At 43.1% G+C, this 26,911-nt stretch overlaps 1 protein-coding gene across 3 annotated transcripts in view; it reads right to left on the bottom strand.

The window, feature by feature from the left end:
- asic1b (acid-sensing (proton-gated) ion channel 1b) overlaps positions 1-26,911 on the bottom strand; it is a gene marked incomplete at its 5' end in the record, with an annotated part of 234,789 nt that overhangs the window by 10,404 nt on the left and 197,474 nt on the right. For 2 of the 3 annotated variants that reach the window (XM_084063456.1, XM_084063454.1), the window contains 5 exons: positions 685-838; positions 2,040-2,096; positions 5,157-5,307; positions 10,973-11,100; positions 17,146-17,296. In XM_084063456.1, the coding sequence (XP_083919582.1) occupies positions 685-838; positions 2,040-2,096; positions 5,157-5,307; positions 10,973-11,100; positions 17,146-17,296 (641 nt within the window). Of the gene's footprint in view, positions 1-684; positions 839-2,039; positions 2,097-5,156; positions 5,308-10,972; positions 11,101-17,145; positions 17,297-23,855; positions 24,489-26,911 lie in introns of those variants that run through there. The other variant, XM_084063455.1, reaches the window with a different exon arrangement.

The raw sequence follows: 26,911 nt of genomic DNA, 5'->3' as shown, positions 1-26,911 counted from the left end.
TCCAGACACTCAAATTCTTCCAGTTAATATTCCACAGTCTGACACTGCTCGGATATGTGGCCAGTCAGAAACAGACGGGGTATTCTCATCCATCCGCAGGGAATTTGAGAACTTTCAAAGCAAAAAAAAAAGGGGGGGGGGGGAGAAGAGCCCCTCTGAGGACAGACATATGGAGCGAGTTATCTTGTCCTCAGTGGCTCCTTGGGAAATGAGAGATAAAAGGATTCTGGCTGTTATTACGCCCTCTCTTCATTTTTCCTGGACTGAACTTTTGCTCTTTCCAGAATATCTGACACAGACACACTGAACGTTTCACTAATTAATCTGATATTATAAAGGTCAGACAAGCAGATTTGTGACCAGGTGGTTATTGATTCTGATCCTCGGGCGGGTGGGGGAAAGTGAAAGAGTAATGCTCTCTCCTCTCTCAGTGCCGGGAATCACAACCAGCATGACTCTATTGCCATGAGGCTCATACAGGGATTTTTTGTTCTGGTGCTACACAGCAAAATTCAGAGCGCTCTGCTACTCAAGTGCATGACACTTAACACTCCTGTGGTTCCACTGACCAGCAGTTGAATACTGGTCTCCATTGTAGACAGCATATCATGCATTGGCTCAGCAAAAACATTTCCTTTTTTAAATGAACAGATTAAGAAAAACTGAAGAAAGTATCTGACTCACGCTATGTACTGTTCTGTCTTGTTGTATTTCTTGGCCAGATACTTGGCTGAGGCTTTGCTGGGGATTTTGACGAAGGACATCTCTTTGCCGTAACGCGTCAGGTTGCATGGCGTCTCACACACACAATAGTCATTGTCTCTCTCCACCAAAAAGTCTAAAAATGGATGGAGGAGGAGGAGAGCCAGGGTGTGAGAGAGATAATGAGAAGAAAATGGAGATGGAGAAAAGAGAGAGAGAGGGACAAAGGCAGAGCGAGAGAGAATGGGTGGAGAGTGAAGAAACAGATACACACAGTCAAATCCAATATTTGAACCTTGAAAACATTTTTACATTTTAAGCATGTCGCCATGAATACACTATCATATCCGAGAGTGCATTGTGGTATATCTGAGAAAGCGTGGGAGGGCTTTATGAAAATAAACCCAGAGGAGTCTCGAGAGGCTCAGAAGTAAATAGGAAACAACGCAGACCGAGACAGCACAGCACAACAGCCAGAGGCTGACACACCAGACGAATGTCTGTCAACACAGCAATGAAAAAGACTAGGAGATCGAAGCCTCCATAATGCATCCGGCTTGGCAGGGCGCTCCACCGACTGGCCGTGTTAGTGCGGGTGAGAGGTCGGCAGAGGAGGGCGACCAATGATCTGTCGCTGCATTAAGGACTCTTACAGGTTGGTCGGGGAACCTGTTCAGCTGGGAGAGGAACTGAGAGGGATAGTTACACCCTATCTGCACTCTCAGGTGAAAAGAAGTGACTGGTGACATAACGTATGTCAGAGGAGACACATGGTTGTCCGCAGACATCCCCAAGACCAGCCAGTAGGGGTCAGCAGTGACAGAGACTACATGGGAAGTGGCATCTACGACTAAATTGTGTGGAAAGTTTAAAATGAAAAAGATGATATAAAAAGAAAATGCAGCAATGAAGAAGAGTTGAGAACAGCCTGGAAGTAATGGACAGAAGACAATTAGGGGAACAAGAAACAGTGGAGCAGATGCGGGATGATCTTAAAGCTGAAAATTGCTCACAACGCATTGCATCGTGACGCATTGTGAGCTTGTAGCGTGTCTATTTTCAACATGCAAATTATAATTGAAGCTCAATGCATTTGGACCTGGGTCTCAGAACAGTGGGACACACACACACATGCATTGAAATTATGCATGCATGCGCTCACACACATGCACCACGTGCAAAAACACATACTCCCTCTTACTTTTTCCGCTCATGAGTCGCCCATGCAACCTTAGGCCACAATGAATATCATGATCTTTCATTGCTTTATGTCGGTCCTATACGCACATGCATGATAACACTTGGCATCCACATGAGTATTGTGGTTATCTACTTACCCAGAGCAGGGTCGGCGCATTCTTTGTATTGCTCCGGGGTGCAGTATGGGGCATCTCCTGCAGACAAGAACAATAAACACAATGGGCCCGATTCACTAAGCTGGTCATAAATAACTTGTAAATAAAGTGACTAAAGGAGGGTGTATTTTCTCTAAGGAAAAACCGACGTGCAATTCACAAAGAGGTGTGTAAATCCCTGATGTGCGGATCACAGTTGTTCCTCATTTTTGCCTGAAGGTCAGAGGCCCGTCCATGTGGAAGATCATTTGCATTGCTCCACACCCCCATTTAAGACCATACAGTTGTTTACACTCAAAGTGTAGTGAGTGAGTGAGTGAGTGAGTGAGTGAGTGAGTGAGTGAGTGAGTGAGTGAGTGAGTGAGTGAGTGAGTGAGTGAGTGAGTGAGTGAGTGAGTGTGTGTGTGTGTGTGTGTGTGTGTGTGTGTGTGTGTGTGTGTGTGTGTGTGTGTGTGTGTGTGTGTGTGTGTGTGTGTGTGTGTGTGTGTGTGTGTGTGTGTGTGTCTGGGCTTGTAATTAATTTGTAAGCTTGTAATTAATTTTGCGTCAGCCTGTCATTAACCTTCTTATCGCAAGTGGATTTTCTTCACACATCTCCTAATTGATTTCATTAACTTTTGTACTTTATCTGCTCCTCTCTCGGTCTATTTTGCACTCATCGTCCCCATCGCCCTCTCCATCTCTCTCTCTGTCTCTCTCCCCTCTCTTTTTTCCGCACGCACGCTCGCAAACCATTCCTCTCGCTCTATCAGGACCACACAGGCAGAAGGCATGTCCGAGATGGAGAGCGAATTACCTCCCAGGTGTTATTATTCATTGTGTTTTGACTCGTGCTCTTTGAAAATCGCCCTAATGATGCGAGGCTAGGGGAGATGAATAGGAACTGAACACAATCGGAGGGGGGGGGGGTCTCTCAAGATATGCCACATTAATCAAGCAGCACAATCACAATAATAGACTGGCCTAATCCCTACCATCGCACACAGCCAGGCTGTGTGTCTGTCTGACCAAGAGACAGCCACAGAATACGAGGTTGATTGGGGAACAAGACAACCCGTGGCATAACAATTATTGTTTAGATGGCAGGGGGTTACAGAGGGCAATCAAACGTTTCCTGTCTGCCAATTGCATGTCAGAGTCCCCATCGGAGATGCTGTGGTCTGATTAGGGATACAGGAGATAGAAAGCAAAAGCCGGCTGTAATCAACCGCGCGAACACAAAGTGAAAATGCTTGAGTTTTCAGTTCCAATGGAGCATGACTATCTCTGATTTTATGCACAGCACTCATGTACTTTTTTCTGTTGTTGAAAATGGAACAGATTCCCAAGGGCTTATCGCAGCTATAGTTACTTCAGCGCTCCATGGGGGATGCCTGCGTCTGTATCAGCAAACATTTCAAGGCCTCCGTCCAACAGGGAGAATGAGGTGGGAGTGGCTGACTGTGGCTTCTACCAAGAGACAGTGGCCCTCATTTATCAACGCGGTGTAGACCAAATAATGGGCGTACGGCGAGATCACCGCAATTTTCGGCATTTATCAATATATCCTGACGTGGGCTTTATCCTACGGTACGCTGAGATCTCACGTCTGGTCGGGACCAGTTGTTGACGTTGGCTGCACCCGTTTATTCCATCCTAGACCTGCGGAGCAGCATTGTTTGACTGTCTGAGAGGCATTGGACACCTAATCCACTCATAAATCTGTATATCTACACTAATAAATAATCCCTGTGAAAATATAACATTTTATAAAGTAATTTAAACAAACTGCTTTAACAGTCATTCAGATAAGATTGTAGATCTGTCTGTATTGAAAATAGCAGATCTACAAGCTCACAAGCCAGCAACGCGTTGTGAGCTTGTAGATCTGCTATTTTCAAAATATACGGGCGCTTTCTGCGAGAGCACTCTTCTGCGCGAGCACCGGTCTAACAGGCGGCGCTGCTGTTATATTTTCATGGCCACCGGGAGATCAGACATTTAACCCATGGTCCAACACACACCAGCCTTCATTCATTAATGTTCTCTCCAGGCTATCTCTCATTAATGCGGAGCGGGACGGGACTCGCCCGTCCGACGGTCCGAGTCTCACTGGGAAATGGGAATAGCCTACATGAGGGCTTTATTTTAGTGTAACTCGAACGCGCACTGCTCGGTATGGGTTAAATACATTAATCTACAAAAGTATTCCATTCATGCCGATGTGATTGGTATCATAATATGTCATTCATGTAGGCTACAAGCCTACGTGACAATACGCTACGGGCGTGTGTGTGTGTGTGTGTGTGTGTGTGTGTGTGTGTGAGAGAGAGAGAGAGAGCGAGCGAGAGAGGCGTGTGCGTGTGCGGCGAGGCCAGCGGGGGGGGGCGGGGGGGGGGCGGCTGTTTCTTATTGGCTTTTCATGTCTTTGGTCGTATTCTGGTTCGTCTTCATGTCGTAAAATCGGGGCGTTTTGAGAATATTTATGGGGTGTGTTATTTAAATGACGCTCGTTTCAGCCGTGACATTTATCAACGCTGGGACCAAGTGTAAGCTCGGATCAGCTGTGTAGGATGCGTTGATAAATGTGACTTCGACGTTGGTGTACGCCGAATATATGGAAAAATATACGGCGGTTTATACGCTGCGTTGATAAATGAGGGCCAGTGTGTCTGCAATCAAAAGAAATCTATAAACCTCATCAGTGAAATTGCATTGCAAGGGTATAGCTTGGGTCCAAGTTTGGGGACCAAGTCCACGGGTTGGGGACGGGACAGCGGTGATTCAGGACGTAGAGTGGCCGTCTGTCTGTCCGTCTCTCGATTCCCGGCTCCTCCTGGCCCTGTGTCGGAGCGTCCTTGAGCAACCCACTGAACCCTAGCTGCATGTTTAGCTCCACTGTCGGTGTGTGAATGTGTGTGAATCAACGGATGGATGGATGAGTGTAACACACACTTGGTGAAGGTGCTATAGAAATGTAACAGGAAAAGCTCATAAAACAGCAGGTGTGTAAATTCCAAATAATATCATTTTCATTTGCGCACCGTCAGCCTTTGCTGTATTTCACCTTCTCCTTTGGTTTGCCGTGCTTTTCTCAAAAAGGTATAGTTTGGCACCTACCAGGCATGTGGACCATTCTGCAGTTGCAGTTCTCCACCAAGTAGCGCGTCTCACAGTCGATGCGGCAGGCCGTGAGACTGTAGCTGCTGAAGAAGTCAGAGTCCATGGGCGTGGACTTGCAGTCGCCCCATGGCGGTGGAAGGTAGGTCAACTGACAAGACAGACAGAAATACACAGTGTAGCAGAACAACAGCGCAGCAGCATTCAGTAAAACATTTATCTCCCAATGGTAACCGATACGGTGGGCCCCTGAGACCTCTGGGCACCTTTTTCTTTTTAAAAGATATTTATTTATTTTACATTTATCTATTTTATAAATGGAGGCCAAATACTTATAGGCCTAATATATTTTTATTAATTACATTTAACACCTAATATTTCTAAAATGGTTACAAATTGATTAAGTTATTTTGTCCAATCTGTATGGTAGAGTAGTATGTTAATTTAATTACCTGTAACCTAGCAACGGCCACTGCCAGCAATAGTAACATTTTATGAAATGTTTTGGACACTGAGAATACTCAATTCTGATTGGCTGGCAGGTGTGCAATATTTTCAGATAACCACACACCTTTTATGGCCTTCAGCATTCTAAATAAAAAGGCCTAATGGCTATTCAAGCGAACATTAGGTTAAATATCCTTTAACATGACATAACATAAACATGGGTTGATATAAACGTGTGTGTGTGTGTGTGTGTGTGTGTGTGTGTGTGTGTGTGTGTGTGTGTGTGTGTGTTCTGTGTGTGTGTGTGTGTGTGTGTGTGTGTGTGTGTGTGTGTGTGTGTGTGTGTGTGTGTGTGTGTGTGTGTGTGTGTGTGTGTGTGTGTGTGTGTGTGTAAACATTTATTTCAAGGTTTAGAAAAAATTAAGTTGAGGAGGCATTATTCTTCAATGTTGATGATCCCTTATTAATGTGTATCGGCTAAGTGCCAATATCCACCGATAAGAGCACCCAGACTATTAGCATCAGCTTCAGTTTGCTACTGAGCACAAATCAATTACAGTACAATGACGTTGCCAAATCTACTGGCTTTGAAAATGTTATGTTTGATGACAATGTACCCAAAAAAGGACCCTGAACAGGTAAAATCAACAGTTTATCCCACTTACAAACCTGGTTACAAGGACCTGGTTGGACTAAAGAGAAAAAAATGAAGGAACAATTTGTTTTCGTGGAATAATCTTTCATAATAAGCTGGTGTCATCATTGTTTTTACATCCGATAATAAATATTGATAATGAAATTGTGGTAAAATCACAATAATACACTCAAGCTCATGCAATACCCTGAGACTTTGGTACTGGTACCGCCAGTGGTGGACAAAGTACTCAACATATAAATAATAGTGAAAATAGCAGATCTACAAGTGCACAATAGCAGTAGATCTGCAATTTTCTCTATATTGGATTTAAAATAGCATAATGTAATAATCCTATTATAATAATACTAAAATAAAATTGACTTAAGAACAGTGTAAGTAAATGTACTTCGTTACTATCCACCACTGTGTGCCACAGTCTCATGGTGTATGATAGTTAGTTCCAACCTTGCATTGTGATTGGCTGAGAAGCATTCTAATGAGTGCCTTGGTCTCCTGATATGGCACTCTGAACGCATCAACCTGTGATACTTGTTCACCTCTCGTGTAAGCTAGCAATGGCTGCCAACTGCTGTTAGTAACACAGTCATTTTCATTTTCTTTCCCTTCAAGTCATAAATATCAGTAATGAAACTGTAGTATAATACCAATAATACACTCAAGGGCGTGCTATACCATGAGATATCAGAACTGATGTGCTGGCACACACCAGCACACCAGTGACAATAATATCTCACAGTATATATATAGCATGCACCTCCAGTGTATTATTGCTTAACCGTATGTCTGGCAGCAACGGTTTCCAAGACAATTTCCTTAACACGGTGCATTAAGTTATTCTTTCGACTCGTTCTACAACAACTGTACTCAGTGTGTGATGGTATCTGTTATAGATGCGGACCACTCCTACTGGCACCACGTGCCTGTAAGTCCTGACTCCTGGAATAAATCCTGTTACAGGTTTCTCTCCTATGTGTCTCAGCCAGACGGTCCCCTTCACTGCCTTTTACTGTCAAAATAATTCACAGAAAAACATCAAGGGGTATAGATTGCACTCTCTTCTGTTGGGAAATACAGCTATACTTTGAGAATAGCTGCAATCTCAACCTTTTACTGCAGGAAACATGTTTTGCCTCTGCCTATCAACAAGACCCTAAGGCAGACAGACTGCATGACGTCTAATCTTTTAAGCACTAGGTGAAGAAACAAATTAAAAACTAAACAAAGTACACTGAAGACAGTGTAGTGTGTGCAACAGTGCGCATATTTAAAAGATGCAAAACAAACATTTTTAAACATGCGTATTAAACTCAGCATTATTTATTACCCATCAAGCACGTGAATGAGGTGCGAAAGACGATGCACTAAATCAAGCAAGCCTTGCGGTGCTGTTTCATCAACTCAAAACCAGTGTGCCACGGAGTACTCCAACTAATTGAACACCACCATGGTAATCGAGGAACCTCTATCACTCAACATTCAAAAAGAGAGCAGCCACTGGCCTCACTGTCCATTAAAGGCTTTGGTTGCAACACTAATAGCTGTGTAACCATGAACATATAGTTCGAGTACATTACATATAACCGTTTACAAGCACGTACACACACTCATGCATGCATGTGCTATCACACACACACACACACACACACACACACACACACACACACACACACACACACACACACACACACACACACACACACACACACACACACACACACACACACACACACACACACTGTGTGTCCTCTACAATGTCATCAGAGGACTAGAATTTTTTGTCTCTTTTGTTTCTACTACAGGACATCTCAGAGAGTCATGGCAAATATAAAAGCCAATAGAGCCGGACACACCATGTGATGAGGTCCATTAAGTGCATTTCTTATGTATCCAAATCATCATCTGCAACATACTCTGAAGAGCCATGAGTAATGGCTCTCTTATGCTTGGTCGCCTCCCATTTAAAGGTCCCGGCATCTTCTCAGCTTCTATTCAGCCAACGTAAACCATGTACAGTACCATCAATAGATTATTATTGTCTCTTTTTTCCTTTACCGAAGCAAGCTCTGATACCGTGGTGTGCAGACCAAAGTATATCAACCCAATGTCTCAGAATGTGTCTGACTCTGCTTTAAAATTCTCCTGGCTGAAATTCTGAAGAAACGATTCCATGTTAGTTTTTGACCTAAATTCTCCGTTCCTTAATTATACGGGAAAGCGAGTGAGAGGGATGAGGGGTAGAAAAAAAGAATAAGCCCTGAAATCAGCAAGAGAGAACGAGAGAGATAAAAAGAGACAGAGAGAGATAGGGGAAGTGGAAATGGAATGAGAAAGTGGCAACATTTGAAAGTTATTTTTGTTTTCCATGATAAGCCGGGAAGAAATTGTGGATTCTTTTGTATGGTTGAGCCTGAGTGACAGGCAGCCAGGCTACAAAAACCCCAGTAGTGTTACAGCACAGCACAGGGCAGGGCAGGGCAGCTGTGGCAGGGAGCTGAATGAACGAAGAGTAAACTGCATTAGATTAATGAACACTGGGTCTGATACTGCCAGAGACACACACAGAGAAAGAGAAAGAGGTGTAGAGAGAGCTAGAGAAAGAGAGAAAGCAAGAGAGAGGTAGAGAGAGGAGTTGGAGGGATAGACGGGGAGAGGGAGTAGTATTCCGAATCCTGCAGAAGCGACGTCGGCAGCATGCATAATCTCACTGCAGCCCGCTGACACAGGGACACACTCACTAACAAGGGAGAACGTGGTGTGACTGTGATCACTTTTCCAAACTCCTGTCCCTTCCCTTCCTCTGGCCATTATGCGTGTCTCTGTATCGCCCTGGGGGCTCGGAATGTGCGATTGCCACTCGCGCTGTATATGCCTGCCCTCCCGCCTGTGGAATTATACACGGTTGAAGCAAAGAAGAGCACACGCGGAAACCTCATTTCAGTGAGGGCAGCCTCCCACATACTGATTTGCAAAGGGCGCGTTTCATGCTTCATGCGGCGGCTCAGTGTGGCATGTGTCTAGATCACAGGGAATCCAGGTCTGAGGCATTCGAGGTGAAAGCCGACTGCAGCTTAAAAACACTTGTCAGACCACCGGTTGCAGGGAGCAATTGATTGAACGCGCTGGGCTGCACTGAGGGGAGCATTTTCCAACATAAAAGAAATCCCAATAACTTTATGCTGTGTAGACTCTAGAGACACACGAAGGAAGATGAGCAACACAGAAACCCAAAAACGAATGCAGTCAGAACACTAGTGAACCAAATGTATTTTGTGTTTGTGATATGCTCCCCGATGTTTGGCATGTCACACCAATGACAAAAAAAACATGGTAACAAGGCTCACATTCACCAAAACAATATTTTTTTGAAAACCGAGAGCAACCAAATCATTCATTAAACATTTGTGTAAAACATGAGGTGTTTTATAAACTGCTTTTTGAGGAAAATACCTATTCCATATTTGAAAATACCACATTGATACGGTTGGTAGTTTGAATACATGGCACTGTAGTTGCTACATTCTTCCGAGTTTGCCTCCTTTAGACAGAGTGAAAGATTAGTCTACAGTTTAGCGATATATAATGTCTTATATCTTATATAAGAAAAAGAAAAAGAATAATTCTGCTCACTCATCTGCTCCAATGTAATTTAATGACAGCATTTCGAGCCAAGGCTCCTCATCGGGTCAAAAAGAGTTTGACCCGATGAAGAGCCTTGGCTCAAAACGTTGTCATTAAATTACATTGGAGCAGATGAGTGAGCAGGTTTATTCTTTTTCTTCATGATACTTTCCAACCCAGCACCTCAGCCAAGTAATGTGTGCATTCTATTAGTTTTTCTATATCTTATATAAACCACAATAGCAGGGAATACTTTCACCACATTGCAAACAGTCGACCACCCTAGCAAAACCTGAAAACAGATAATGGTTTACATACAAATCAATAGAGCTGACAGCTCCCTTCACTTTGACTCTCTGCTGTATAGATTTTACATACACAGACACACGCGCGCGCACACGCGCGCGCACACGCGCACACACACACACACACATACACACACACACACACACACACACACACACACACACACACACACACACACACACACACACACACGCACGCGCGCGTGTTTGTATTACTATACTTGTGAGGACATCAACATTCTAGGAAGTCCATTTTATAAATGCCATATTTGCTTCTTTTTTTGGTCAGGGGGCATGAATTTTTTTTTTACCGTGACCCTAAAATCAAACATACTTTCCTGCCGGTGTCGGACAAACTCTGAGCTTGTTGTGAGCTTGTAGATCTCTTCTATTTACAGTGTAACTAGGTATAAATCAGGCATAACTCTAACCCCAACCCCTACACCGAACCTCTAAATGCCTAATCTGAACCCGAACCACAATCTGAATCTTTTCCTAATCGTAAGCCTAAACTCCCCTAACCATGAAACAACGATTTATCTGGTGAGGCCCAGGAAAAAAAAATTCTATTTCTCAAACTCTACTATACTTGTAGTTGTGGGAACATTTGGCCATCACAGGTATTGCAATACAAGTACACACACACACACACACGCACACGCACACGCACACGCACACGCACACGCACACACACGCACACACACAGTCTCACACTACAAGTAAAGGTGACGTGATGTGAATGTGTTTAGGATGTCATTCATCATGCCAACCCGTCTCAAGAGACGTACCCGTTGCTCCTGACAGGAGACGAAGGTCTGGAAGCCCGGGGCCACTCCGAAACCCAGCTGATCGATGAAGGGAGGCTCGTCCTGGGAGTGAATCTGGACCTTTATCCCTGCCTCGAACGACGTCTCGTCTGTCAACGGGGAAAGGGTAGAGGAAAAAGGGGGGGGGGGGGGGGGGGGGCGTAAAAACAGTGTACAACCATGGTGAAATCAGGTTTTTTAAAGAGTGAATCCCCCGCTGTCTGCCTGTCTGCCTGTCTGCCTGTCTGCTTGTCCACCACCACCACACACACCTGCCTCAATATTTAAACACATACTGTCATACTCTGCCTGGCAACATTGCCACATGACACTTTGCCAATGAAGGCTAAAATGTCATTTAGATATTATGTTATGTAGACAGATGCCATGGGTTCATTTGTAGACATATGGCATCCTGTATGTGTATAAGTAGGGACTATGCACAGAACACCTTCAAGCACCTCTAAATAACTTTTGTGCAATGGAAACGCAAGACATTTTGAAGCGGTGCGGTTCTGGACTGTGCAGGACAGTGTCGTGCTTAAGCTGTGATGGAAAAGCGGCTAAAGTGTGCTAGGACCAGTGGTGGAAAAAGCAAAACATTTTACTTAAGTAAAAGTATCAACACTGCAAAATAGATATACTCTGTTACAAGTAAAAGTCCGGAATTCAAAATGTACTTGAGTAAAAGTACAAAAGTATTGGTATCAAAATGTACTTAAAGGATCTACACCATGAATTAAAAATCATTTTTTATATTTAATATCATATTGTTTACGTCCCTCAAACGTTTTTCAAAAGGTTTGAGCCTAAATCAAGCCTCAGATACTCATTCCAACTAACTTCTCTCTGGCTTATAAAGCACTTTCACCTGGAATACCACATTGTCCTGTTTGGCACGGGGCAATATGCACGGTCGGTTCTAACTGTAGCACATCACTGGCGGAAAGGATCATAATCTTCACAATCGGAGAAGCAAATGAGCTTGCATCGAAAACATTACAGAAAATACATCCGTAATTGACTTTGTTGACCTAAAAAAGTATAACTTCTTAGGAGTAATTGCTTTGTTTATATTATTGCCACCCCAAGATTTCCTGAGGTAGCAATTCAAGTGTTAACAAACGCTGGAAAGGTCAATGTATATAAACTCCTTAACAAGCCCGCTGGCCGCTTGGCGATGCCTCATGCAGCACAGGAGGCTTATTTACTGCCTGGAGGAAATGAGAGTGAATAGAGAAATTAATAAATAAATGATGAGGAAGATAAAGGAAAAATCAATAGAGCTGACAGCTTCCTTCGCTCTGGCACTCTCTTGTATAGATTTTACATGAAACAGATGGGCCTCCATGATACCGAGATCAGGGGGAAATACAAAGGCACGCGAGCAACCCCTTCTGAGTACACTGTTTCAATTTGTTCATATTCATATTTTCATCACGTTTGTGCCGGAGACTGCTTATCACAGCGATGGCACTGCTGCTTTGGAGTGATTTAGTCTCCTTGGAGAAGAATCTGCGAGGCTAAATAGGATGTCTGTTTCCATGCCTCCTTTCCTCCCCTGGATGTCACCCACTCACCCACTATCTGTTCCTCTGATTGCCAGTTCCCCTCTTCTTTTTTTCAATTAAAGGGCCTGAGGGACGCACCGGTGGAATTCAGTGAGAAAGCCTCGATAAAGAAGGGCGACAGACATTAACACTTACACATTGGTCTTCTGAGTCTGGATACTAAGCCATTTGTGCCACTGCCAAGGAGAGCACTATAGGGGCTTTGAGCAGCACATAACATTACATAAAGTACATAACTAGTGCTCAGGCTCTGATTGGAAAGGCTAATGCCATCTTTAAGTTATGGCCATCTGTCATCCCCATGCCGTTTGAATAATGATATTCAAGAGACAAATGGAAAAATCAATGCCATAGGGAGATGACTCTATTGGTGTGTTTGCCTCACTAATTTCCGAAAATAATTTCACTGCCTCTGGTTTGATGTGAAAGGAATGTGGATATACTACACAGCTAATGTTTGTAGTGGGAAAAAGTTCCCCTCCGCTCTTATAGGTCCTAGAATGATTGATGTTGAAGTCCTAGCTGGATTCAAAGGTGTGTTATTTCACTTTTGTCCCCCCAGGCAATCATGAGGCAGCTGAAACTCATGTGTGTACTTTATGTGCTGTTTCAGCACACAAAGTTTTAGTAATCAGTAGTTTTGCTGGGCCATAATGTTATGTGCTTTATAAATAAATACCATAGGAAATTAGACTTTTATTTCACATTCTTTTGACTGAGGCTCTCTCGAAATCCATATTTTATTTTTTTAAATATTTTTGGCAGTCTCCACCAGACCTAGACTAGTTCAGCAGTCAGATGGAGGTAGGTAAAGCCAGCTGAGCCCCTATTGGTGAATGGCGAGGTTCTGTATCGACGGCCTGAAGGCATGAGGCTGTAATGGGTGTGAAGGGTGGGTATTGTTTTCACCCCTGAGTGTATTTGTGTGTGTTTCTACAAGTAATTATGCAAACTGCTGCATCAATCAGCATAAAATGTCCTGTGCACGCTGCCACCAGACAAAATAACTCAATTCCCAATATTCTTCAAATCAGTCAAGGAGAACTATATTCATTTTGGGAATTTCTAAGCTCAAACCATCGCCCAAGGCTACGCGGGATACTTGTCCACGGCGCTATGGAGTGGCACTAGCCAATGGGCACAAGCTGTCCATCTGGCATATGGGATCTACACCATGCCAATTTGCCCCTCCCCTCGGGTGAAGCTGCGCAGGCTCAGGCTCTGTGCGCAACTGTAGTCCTGGGTTTCCAGAAGGATTGTCATAACTTTGTTTGATTGGCACGGCAGCAGATTTGAACGGGAAACACAAATGACACCTTAACGTGTGTTTCCCGTTCAAATCTACTGCCGAGCCAATCAAATGAAGCTATGGGAAACTGGAACTGGAACAGGAAACGGGTATGCCACCTTCTGGAAACCCAGGACTACAGTTATGCACTGAGCCTATTGCCTCGTAGTTGATAATCAGAGCATGTAAAAAAATGTTTTTCCAGATAATCTATTGGTTACACCAACATTGGTGTGGGGAAGTAGTGTTGGTCTCATTGGTTTATAAAGTTAGTATAAAGTATTAGTATAAAGATCACTACGTCTGTCTCTTCCACACAGCGCTGCACAGTGCGCACCTACAGTATGACACATGTACTACACACAGACAGAGAAAGAGACACAGAGATTTCACGCACCTACAATACATTATAGTGCGTGTGCATGTGCATTTGAGAACGCTGTTAACTTAAAGCCCATGTCTGATTAACACCAACCAACGTACTTATGTGTCAATATATCCCGCGCACCTATGGCGCATGTGCACCGGACACTGACAGAGCCAGAGAGAGAGACCTCGCACCTAGATTCAGTTTTACATGCCTGCGTCAGACAGTGTACAGTAAGTGTTATTATTGGGTCCTGGTGGAGATTAGCGATTCACTGAGTATACCTTTTAGTTTGTTTGTGTGTGTGTGTGTGTGTGTGTGTGTGTGTGTGTGTGTGTGTGTGTGTGTGTGTGTGTGTGTGTGTGTGTGTGTGTGTGTGTGTGTGTGTGTGGTGTGTGCTAAAGTTCCTTTAGCCTTTTAATATTATTACAGTAGTAAATCAATATCAGAATATCAGTAGCCATCTAATTAAATAATTTATTTTTAAAGAATCCCCAAGTTTCTTTTTAATTAAAATGTTTAATTAATTAATGATTTATTGGTTTGTGGGTAATTCCTAGTGATTACGGTTGGTATTAATATTAATTGGCCTGTACTGAAGGTTACATACAAACATTTCCCAATCCTTTTGCAATATTATTACTAACACAGCATTGTTATAGCAAATTAAGGACAGAACAAAAGATTGGTGGGTAAAATAACTTTCGATAAGAATTTTGTGTTTAGAGAGTAGAGACTAGAGAGTGTCTGGTTTGTGTAGAGACAGGATCTGCCCCAAGTAGAATTGCTTGAAACCTCTATTGATTTTATATGGCAAAAGGTTCTGCTCCTCTCTGATTCATGAGAAAAGTAAACCTGGCTGACAAGTGATACAATTGCATCACAATAAAGGACCATTTCTCCCGATCAATATTATCCATCCATCTTTATACAGCATAGTCGATAACGCAGAGCGGTCAATGCGATTAAACTGGCCAATATGTGTGCCTTTTCTGGGCCATCACTCATACGCGAAAAGTGGGGACTGAAAATTTCAATCCGTGAAGCATCCCCTATGTTAGTGATTCTCAACCTTATTCATTTATTTCTTTTTTGTCTCCGAATTGCTGAACCAGCGTCCGATTGAGGTGAAACTTTGCACACACATTTACACTACGTTGAGGAACAAATGCCACACTTTTAACATTGCCCTATTATAGCGCCACCAGGAGGCTGACATCATGCAAATCGGTACAAATTATCTCTATAGGCAAGTGATCAAGACATCACTTCCGTCGGATTTTTCATATTCCACCCTGATTGGTGAATTCCGAACATTGTTGGCCCACAATAACCTACCTGACCTGATGGAGACCTGTGCTCTGAGGAGCACTTTTTCTAGTTTAACTCTGAGACATTTGTACACAGAGTTACAGACCAATAAGGGTCCATTTGGTTCCTAACTATCAGACATTTAGCTGGGGACCCCTAGAATGTTTAGCTGACGGCTGAGCACAACTGTGCTTCATTGTCATCAGGAGATGGCAGATTGACCTTTTTTAATTCATCACTTCAAATTTCACTTCTTTATCGTTATAATATTTGCATGAAGACAAAGGAAAAAGGAAAAGTAATGTATAATTGTATAATAATAACTATCAGAATCAGAATCAGACTCAACTTTATTGTCACATCACAGGTTTACAGGTGTATAATGTTTAAATCACATTTTAAGAAGTGATTTAAACAAAGACACTGATTTATCAGGTCTGAGCTCCTCAGGCAGGTCATTCCAGAGTCAAAGAGCCCTGACAGCAAAGGCATGATCACCCTTTGTCTTCAGCCTCGACTCAGGAACAACCAGCAGGTTCCTCCCTGAGGACCACCGGCTGTACCCAGGCTCGTAGGGGGTTAATAACTCAAAAATGTAATTAGGGACCAGGCTATGAAGTGCCTTGAAAAATATGAACATCAATCCTAAAACAGACAGGCAACCAGTGTAGGGAAGTTCATATAGGAGTAATATATTCTCTTTTCCTGGTTTTAGTTCAAAGTGTAGCAGCTGTGTTCAATATGGAGCCTACTGAGGGTTATTTGCTTTAGACAGGTACTGCCTGGCCTTACATCTACAACTCATTTACTCACTTTGCTAGGGTGGGATGGCTCAGGGACCGGTAGAGGACAGAGTACAGCAACTTGCAAGATACACTACACCACAAAGACACCCATGTACCTGTCAAACTACTTCAAAAACGTCAACGACGTCCACAATCACAACACCAGAGGGAGCTCCACAAATCACGTTCAAATCAGATTTGGCTCTAATAAGGGATTACATTTGTTCTACTGCTATGCCACAAAAATGTGGAATGCCCTACCAGTCATAAAAACTTGTGAATCCAATAGTAAAGGCGTGAAGATATAATAGAATCCAAAATGTACAGTGTCTGATCCTGGATGAATTCCTGAGAAGATAAAAACATGTCTGAACATGTTTGTTAATGTTGCTCTCAAAGGCAGGCTGGGATCAAATAGGACACCAACTCACCATACCAAGGAGAATTTCAGTTTTGTCCAAGTCTAATTGCGTCTTTAATATCTGTTAGACAGTTAACTATATGGGACAGTTTGTAGGGTTGTTGTGCTTCACCAGAAAATATAATTGTGTACCGTTTGCATAGTAATGGAAGAAGATAGCATGCCTACGTTAGAATCTTGCCAAAGGGAAGGATATAAGAGGAAAATAAACTAAAATTGAACCTCAGGCTACTTCAAGGAAGGGGAAAGATGGTCACAAATTGATCAATTTGTCAAATATGATGTAAACCATTACCAAGCAGTCCAAGATATGCCAGTCCTACTGTATGACTATGAAAATTACTTTTACACTTTATTAAACTGGAAAGATGACAACATGCATACCCCAAGGGCTCCCTCTGCATAACCTTACCAGTCTCTCCCCATACAGGTAGATACTCATCTTGCTGGATATCCAGCATCAGTTCCAAGCCGTTGCCCATTCCACCCTTCATTGTAATCATTAGGGGACGCCCGTCTTGGCCCGAGTTAAAGGTGTAGCATTTCCCATAGCGTGTGAAAATCTGAAAGATACAAAGAAACAAAAACAATATGGAGATTAATAACAATGACAATAAAAAGGAGTGAACACATATTTTATCAGCAGCACATTTTATGTGTTTTAACACTGTGCTGTTTGTATGTAAACATTTTAATCTTAAAGTCATACTGTGTAACCTTTATATTTAACAAAATGTATTTTTATTACAATCTTTTCTTCTGCAATAACCATTCCACATTAATGTGTTTTTGACAACTTATCTAGACAGGTGAGTGTCTGCCCCAAATTACGCTAACGGAGCTGGTAGAGGTGTCACCAAAAAGACTACTGAAATGAATGCCACACAGTATGACTTTAAACTGAATCTCAGATTTACAATCTCAAAGGTTAATGCAATGCAGGGCATGTGCCCCCCCATAGCACCTCAACAATGTAATAAATCCTATTTTAATGCAGATATGCTACTGGCAGACCAAGCCCAGGACCTGCCACTGTTGTGTGGTAGCTGTGTGGTACCATCACAAAAACTAGTTGTGGTGAGGCATAAATGTGCAGATCTAGCAGATGTGCTCTGCAGGAAACCTTTTAGATAAATCAAGACACGGTTTCTTCAAATGCTAACAAGAGTGCCTTAAGGCTACAGACTACGCCTGGTCTCATTAGCTGATCAGTTGTGTAGCTGCCATTGAAGTGCTACAGATGAGAGCAGGAGTCCACTAGTAAGCCATGCCTGTGGGCATGAAAATACATGATTGGCAGTTCTAATGGAGGTCTAACCAAATCACAACAGGAAATGGAAAGTCCTGCAGGAACCAAAATCAAATGTTCTTGCACTTGATGTCAACCTGCATTAATGGCTACCTCCTGTATGCCAAACCATATTTGGTCACTATCAGGGAAGAGGTAAAATAGAAGAAAAAAACAAAAGAAAGAAAAGAGAAGAAAAAGAAAAGAAGCACAACATTTAAAACATCTGATCCAAAAATGGAGTAAGGTTAGGTTTATATATAGTTAAGATTAAAAAGAGTGCAATTCCATATGAATCCGGTGAAACCCTCAAAAGAAGCCATCATTTTGGTATTCTTTCAAGGCATGGGTTCCAAATATCAGTGGAAATAAGGAAACTATTCAGGAAAAAACCCACCTGCAACATAAAGCGGGGGGTAGATTTGACATGGACAATTAGGATGAAAATGCTTTTACTGTAGCAGAGACTATCTGAAAATAAGTCAGCTCAATTCATCTGACTGCATCTTCAAAACCATGGAACCTGCAAGGAGGCGTTTATTACGAGGGTGAGTGATGACTCAGGCATTAAGCGGTTCATGACAAATGACTCAAATGCCACAGATGCATGGAGGCAGAGAAATCGCATATGTGGCCCACAATGGGAGATCCTTGCCATTGTGTGAATACAGTGCAGCGAAGAGCGGGATAAAATATAGAGAAGTGCACAGATTCATGGCGAATTACCTCCCGGCCACTGATACAAAGGCTTCTTAATATACAAAACTCAGGCAGAAATGTAATGAAATGCCACACAGTATTTCAAGTCACAATATGAGATGTGACCTTTTCCATTGTATGTAAGTGGCGAAACAGAGCACTGGACTACTGGCGTTTGCTGTGACTCTGTGGCGTGCAACCCTAATGATTCAATGTCACTGATGTCCATCAGAGCCTTAACCTATAGGCGGGTGTCCAGGTTACTTGGGTTATTGGTTATTGAGCAATACTAATATTTACTTTGGTTTGCATTTGCGATTTTTTTAATAGCTGACGTATAAATCAGGCTTTAAGTGGTTAAGACATGCTTCATTCCTACTGTTGCATTCTTTTCTGTCTCGCTTCTGTACACTTTAATAAAGCAGAAACTCCTTAGATATGATCTTTACAAATACCACTGTTTATCACTACTCTTTGGAATATGAGGCAGTAAAATATTGCAGCGTTCATTTACTTTCTGCTAGAGTCAAGTTGTGCTGAATCAAAGATAATAATGAAGTGCAACATTTGCAGAAAAAAAGGTCACTGCCTTTAGCCTTTACACAACAATGACAGAGGTTTTCTTTTCCCCTTTGGCATTCATTTAACAGCTGAACGGGGCATCCATTGTCTAATCAACCCTAACGTTATACAATTCATGATCTAAATACACAGACTGCAGGGGCAGGCTGCAGAGCTTGCTCAGCCTGTCTTTTATAGCATGAGTTTGAACGTTGAGAAGAGGAGGTGAGGTCCTGCAACTCTGCATCTGCGTCGGTGAGCAAAGCAGCAGGGACACACATCATCAAGACAAACGTGATAAGGGAGAACAGAGGAAAGTGGTTTGCAGGCGCGCGTGTGTGTGTGTGTGTGTGTGTGTGTGTGTGTGTGTGTGTGTGTGTGTGTGTGTGTGTGTGTGTGTGTGTGTGTGTGTGTGTGTGTGTGTGTGCGTGTGCACAAAGTGTGTACAATATTTGGACATTTACTGTATACAGTATGTGCGTATGTGTTTGTGTTGTGTGCTTGTTTGTGTATATGTACTCTATATGTACACGCACGCACACAAGCACGCACACACTTGTTGTTGTTTGTGTCTGTCAACACATTTGTGTGCACGCCTGTGCACGAGTACGTGTGCACGTGTATCTGACAGTCTTGATAGCGAGCTGATTGACTAAAGGAAGCCCCGCTGTCAGAGTTGCTGTGGTAACCAGGAGTCGGCGCTGGGCACATTGAGCAGCGGAGCGAACAACAGCCTCTGTGGGTGCTGGTGACCTTGGAGACTCAGGGAGCTCCATTGTGTTGTGTTGTGTTGTGCTAAGCTCTGAGCTTTATGCCTATAGGGCTAATTTATACAGCACTTTGTCATATGGTGTCATTTGAGGAATATAGCTGATTTGCAACTGAAAAACATGACACAATCGTACAACACCCCCACCAGCCCCACCAACACCACCTTAAAGTAAACAGACTAAGAGAAGAAATTGTGCATTGAGATATTTTGCAAAAATTTTTTCTTTTTACCAGAAATGCCATTGGCTTTACTTCCACCTCAACATCAACAATCAGCAAAATGAGCCTCACTGAAACAAACAACTTCCATTCCACCTCTTTCCCCAAATCCCATTTGTTGACAATTACTATTTATGCCCTAGCCCTACATTTGTCTATGAACTGGATACAACTGTGTATTGGTGTGGTGATGAATTATGCTGAAGTAACAAAAATATTCTTGGGTGGGAGAGGGTCGTCACCGCTGTTACTAGGGAGCTGAATCATGCATTTCCAGTATGATTGGCTTTTGCTACCCAAGGTAAACACAGAGCCGTTTTCTAACTTGTGAACACAAAGGTGATATATTAATATCCACCCGCAAATGAAAGAAAGTAAAACACAACCAACCGAGACAGATGTCACCAGCCATCATATTCACAAGAGGAAAGAAATGTTAAAACTGATTTATGCTTCAGTCACACTAGGAAAATAAGACATGTTCAACTGAAAAATGCATCATCCTCTCTAGGATGAATAATTCACAGACAGACAGGCTGAGCATGTTGAGGTGGCCCACGGCTAACCTAACCACCACATGACAATGTGACGAGGCCAGGGAATCACAATCCTCCCTCCCACTATCCACGTGCATGTTTCAAGATCAACCAGGCAATTGGGGACATTGCATTGTGACACTCTGTGACAGTCATGGAAAAATGTGTGGCTATGGAACATTTCTCAGGAGTGCTTTCCACATCGGCTACTTTGGATAAAAAAACAACAACTAAAAGCCTGAATTTATCTACAGACTAAAACATCTAATTTAGAGTTATTAACATCTCATCAAGATTAATGAGTTTGTCTGCCGTGATAATGAATGGCCGCCCAGGAAAATATTGGAAGCCACCTGGGGTTAGACATCTCATGATGTGAGACCTGGGGGAAACTGTATGAAAATATATGGCTGTCGATTGGCACGGTGCACAGGAGGGCACAAGGCCTGCCCCAAAATGGGTTTGGTATAAAATCAATCAGGGGAGGGACCTGTTTCTCAGGGGAGCGACCTGTCTGAATAGAATTAAACAGTAAACAATCAAATCCCCAGTGTCAGTTTACTCATTTGTAACTCAAAGAGTGTACAAATGTAACCAAATGGACCCTTATACGCGTACATTTGGTTACATTCGTACACTCTCTGAGTTAAATTAACACTGAAGATTTTACGTTGTACTGTTAAATCTGGGAGGGGGAAGACGGCAGGTTGTGTGGATGGATAAAAGGATGGAGGGGTGGAGTGAGAGACTGAATGATGTAGTTGATGGAGCAAAGAGAAAGACACAGCCACATGGGGTTTCCTGCAAAAAACATGAATACATCCGGGGACCCACTCGATCATCCGGACAAGCTCTGTCTTCATGCTTCTGTTCTCACTGTGAGTGATGTTAGTGACCTGAGTCATGCCAATGCCTTGCCCTGCCCTCAAGCTGAAGCAAGACAGGGCCCCATTAGTTATCCATGAACTGACACAGGACCTCTCCAAGAAACTAAAACTTGTGAATTGGATTTATCTTTGAAATATGGCTTTAAAAATGTATATTACAAAAAAAAAACATTCAGTGTTGGGGCTAATAGTACTAGGATGATAGTAAACCATCTGTCTGAGACCTATGTTCTGTGGGTCTTATCAAACAGTGCATTTGAAGGGAAAAAAAGGGAGCCATCTGTTGTGTTATGCTGTGTTTTGATGATACGAACATGTAAAACAGCCATGAAGGCAATAAGTGTTTTTAAACGAGTGCCCAACGAGGCCTTTGAAGACGGTCACACAACCGCACAGACTTGTCTATGGCTGTCTATTACTAGCAAAACCGCTTATTTGACTAACATGAGTTTCAATCACGGGAAGAAACACACTACCATCACTGAAGGCAAATGTGGGTAATGAGGTGCGAGGGAGACCCACTTCACGTTGTTCTTCATGTCTTGATGGAATGCAATCAATGAAGCTGGCGTTTCCAATGAGCCTGTTGCTAACTGCTCTCCATCAAGAGTGTCGGAGAGTGCTGAAAAACACTGCTAAATGAATCAAAAGTCTTCATTAGCAGCATATTGGCCTCCTGAGACACTCCTTAGAGTTTTATACATATTGATCCATCTATGTTAGAGCAGAGTGAGTGGTGGAGGGGCCATTTCAGACCATAAGAGGACACTCTGGTGAAGGATTGTTTTTTGCATTCTGTCCCTCATATCTAATTGATTAATAGGTCAGTTTGGTCTTAGTTGACCAAGACTTTGTTAGTTGATTAGTAGCCTTTTTCTAATGCACATCTCTTGTAAACTCTATACATGTAACCCTTTAATTCTATAACTAAAGTCTATAACTTTCAATAGCCAGTAGCCATTGTGAGATCAACATTGAATGTTCAGTTCTCAATCTCACCAACTTGAAAAGTTAGGTTCTATTGACTATTATAAATTAGCTTGAGGTCGTTACATTCCTACAATGTGTATGAGTGTGAGAGGCATGTCAGGGAAAAGTTATTCAGTGACAGAGAGACAGAAGGGGGAGGGGAGAAAGAGTGGGAGAGAGATGGAGAAAGATTGAGAGAGAGAGAGAGAGAGAGAGAGAGAGAGAGATACTGACATTTGGCTTCAGCACCAAAATGCATTTAGAAGAAAGACACCAGACCAGTGCAGAGGATTGTGCATAATTGATGGACCTTCATTATGAGTAGGTCATGCAGAACTCCATGCATCAACATATCCTTGAATCTGCACTGATGAAGTAATGAGTCAACTCCATCATCAAACTTAATCAGGTCAATGAATTAGGCATAGCCAGACTGCATCAAAACAACCGACCACTACTGCAAACGATCCAAATCAGTTTTGCAGCTGTTAATTTTAAACAGCATTCCTATATCTTTACCAACATTTCAAAATGATCTTCAACCACGCTTCTGCGGTTTAAAGACAAATAGAGCATAAGAGCTATAGCTGTTGTGATCTACCCACGGACTGTGGGTAGATCCGTGGGCCACAGTGTATGTTCATAAAAAACACAAACCACCTCAATCGAAACGCAACAAAACAGAAATAAGCTTCTATACCAGTGGGTCTCAACCTGTGGGTCGGGACCTCCAGGTGGGTCCCCACATGATTTTGGGGGGCCCGGATGACACAAAGTGACAATTTAAGGACTTTTAAGACCTTTTTAATATCTCAAAAAAAGAGAGAGAAAAGAAAAGGACCATTACTGCATCAAAAATAATCAACAAACTATACTATAAAAGAACATTGGCCAAATTGCCAAATAATATAATAAAGAAGCAAATATTGTGAAAATAGCTATCTACAAGCTCACAACACCTATAATGCCAGGCGTTGTGAGCTTGTAGATCTGCTATTTTCACAATGTTTATCTGTGGAACCATGCAGTCAAACAAAAAGTAATGCCTCAACACCTACAATTCCAACTGCTTATCAGGGTGGGGGTCCCCAGTTCAAATATGATCATTTTTGGGGGGGTCACGGCCTGAAAAGGTTGAGAACCACTGTTCTATATAGTATTTTAACTTTGGAGGAGCTGTCCACACACTCACGGTGCTGAAGTTGCGCGGCCCGCAGAGCTCTCCTTGGTAGCGACAGTACAGCAGCATCTCCTCCAGCTGGTGTCCCAGCCGGTCCAGCAGCTGCCTCATGGACGGCTGCGACTCCCGAGGAGGGGGCAGAAAGTGGCCGAAGTCTAAAATCCGCGCGAAGGGTGACCAGGGGGGCTCGTTACCCGGCATCGTGGGATTGTGCTCCCCATCGTTCGGGGGAGCAGCAAGCGCCTCTCGGGCGGCGGGAGAGATCTGCCAATTCCTCCCCAGAAGTCCGAGCCACCTCCCGGCGCTGAAGATGTCCGTCTTCTTCATGCGCCGGGGCAGCAACAGATTCTGGTTGCAGATGGTCACGGCGGGGAACACCAGCCGCTTGGCGTAGACCATGTGCGCCTTGGTGTGCACAGGCGACGAGAGCAGGTACCTCACGCGGTTGGACGACCAGGTGAAGAGGAGCGCCAGCGCGGCCAGGAAAGCCAGCAGCCACGCCACCCTGCGCGGGTAGGAGCCGCTGAGGAAGACGTGTCTCAGACCGTGCATGGTGGTGTGTTTCAGGAACAGCCTGCCGGCGTCGGACAGAGAGCCGCCCGGTCTCGGTTTGGATCCGGATGATTCGTACTGTTGTTGGCACATTTTGGGGGAATTGAATGCACCGTGCTGAAGTTGGCTTCAGGTTGGATATTCACCCCCAGTTGGATATTAGAAATGTTTAGCGATCGTCAATAAATTACAGACTACAAAAAAACTGGACAGACCAAAATACGAATGCTCAGGTCCAACATCGGTCCTGGTCCGGATTGATCGAGGAACTGAAATCCAGCGGCCACTCGTGTCTACAGACGGCTGTCTGTCAGGTACTTCTTTGGAGAGCTGCTCGGATGAAGCGCATGTAGCGCACATAATGTGTGGAGTGCGTTCCTCTCTCCTTGTCCTTCTCCTCTCCGGCACTGAGCAGCATTTGGAGTCTGCTGTCGGTGGAGGGGGAGTTAATATGTCAGTCGCGGAGCGAACCGTAGCCTAAGCTTGTCCGCGGATCGCTAAGTTATGCTAAAATGATTATTTAGTGCGCAGCAACAGGAGTCCAGAGCATTACTTCACCAAATACCAATAGCCAATAAGCCAAACGGATCTTATTTTAGAACCACGCAATTATTGGTTCTCTCTCTATAAACTGTAGCTCCGTCCTCCTCCCCACTCCGTTCTGTCTTTGCTGTCAGACCCTATAATAATTCCTCTGCGATGTTTACTGAATGAAATCGTTGCTCTCAGTGGATACGGATCATTTGTCTTCCTTTTCTAGCCGTTACACACACACACACACACACACACACACACACACACACACACACACACACACACACACACACACACACACACACACACACACACACACACACACGCACGCGCGCACACACCTGCACACAGTCACAGACTCTCTCTCTCTCACACACACACACACACACACACACACACACACACACACACACACACACACACACACACACACACACACACACACACACACACACACACACACACACACACACACACACACACACACACACACACACGCAATTCATATTTTTCATAAAAAGTAGCTCACAAGATTACACACCATTATGATAATAGTGCAACCAGTTGCATTCTAAATACTGTAGGTCCAAGACCATTCCCTGCATTCACCAGAAGGATGTTTGACAACACCCAGACCAAGTGTATATATATACACAAAATATTTAACACTCCCCCTGGCTCAGCAGCCCTGTAACAACCCTCTAATGGCACAGGTAATGAGAGGCATGAGACAATTATAAAAACATTAAAACTCCCCTGCTAAATAAATGCAAGTAATGCAGCATCTTCAGCATCACAAAAAGCATAACTCAGCTTTTAATGGCTCCTTTAAGCCTGAGCTGTCCCAGTATAAGTGATGATATCAGACACATGCATGCATTCAAAACCAGGTTATACAGGCTTAAGTGCACCATCACCAAAGCATTTCCCGTGGCAGCGTGACTCCCTTGAGGAATGCATGGTTAAGTGGAGGTTCATGCTTGGATGGCTGTCATCACACACTGCTCTTAACCAAAGTAATAGCTATCCATAGGCTGATCCGATAGCCATTGATGGAAAGTTACTAGGTACTAGTAAGTACATTTACTCAAGTTCTATACTCAAGTAGAATTTTGAGGAAGTTTTACTTTACTTGTAAATACTTACTTGAGTATTACAGTATTTCTATATATCTTTGTTGATACTTTATACTCGTACTCCATTTCTCAGAGGCAAATATTGCACTTTACACTCTACTACAATTATCTGACAGCTTTAGTTACTTGTTACAGTACTTGTCAGATTTAGATTAATATAATAATAATAATAATAATAATAATAATAATAATAATAACAATAATTATTATTATTTATAGGTCTACATTAACCACTCAAGCACTATTTTATTTTACTACTTTGGTTAATGGAAAAAGCTCACAACATGTTGCATTGCGATGTGTTGTGAGCGTGTAGATCAGCAATTTTAAAAACCTTTTACACATTTTGAAAGATTTGAGTACTTTTACTTTGGTACTCTGAGTATATTTTGATGCCAATACTTGTGTACATTTACTGAAGTAAAATCTTTAATACACGCTTTTAAAATCGGATTATTCTTTCACCACTGCCTCTTGGACCCCTCCCCTGGCTTATGGAAGAGCACCTTCTGTCACACTGGGTGGGTTTGCGTGTGTGTGTGTGTGTGTGTGTGTGTGTGTGTGTGTGTGTGTGTGTGTGTGTGTGTGTGTGTGTGTGTGTGTGTGTGTGTGTGTGTGTGTGTGTGTGTGTGTGTGTGTGTGTGTGACAGAGACACAGGTTGATACGAGGAGTGTATGACTGTGTGAGTGAGTTTGTGTTGGAGACAGATTGGCTGAGTTAAGAAGTCTCTGTGAATGCGTGTGAGAGAAATATTGGTCATGGCTAGAGGGGGCGAGTAGGTGTGTGTCAGAGTGTGTGTGTGTGTGTGTGTGTGTGTGTGTGTGTGTGTGTGTGTGTGTGTGTGT

Source organism: Gymnoscopelus microlampas, assembly GCF_963454915.1.
Source record: "Gymnoscopelus microlampas genome assembly, chromosome: 7".
Taxonomy (NCBI): Eukaryota; Metazoa; Chordata; class Actinopteri; order Myctophiformes; family Myctophidae; genus Gymnoscopelus; species Gymnoscopelus microlampas.
Note: the sequence above shows the minus strand (reverse complement) of the source record. Positions and strands in the feature narration are given on the sequence as shown.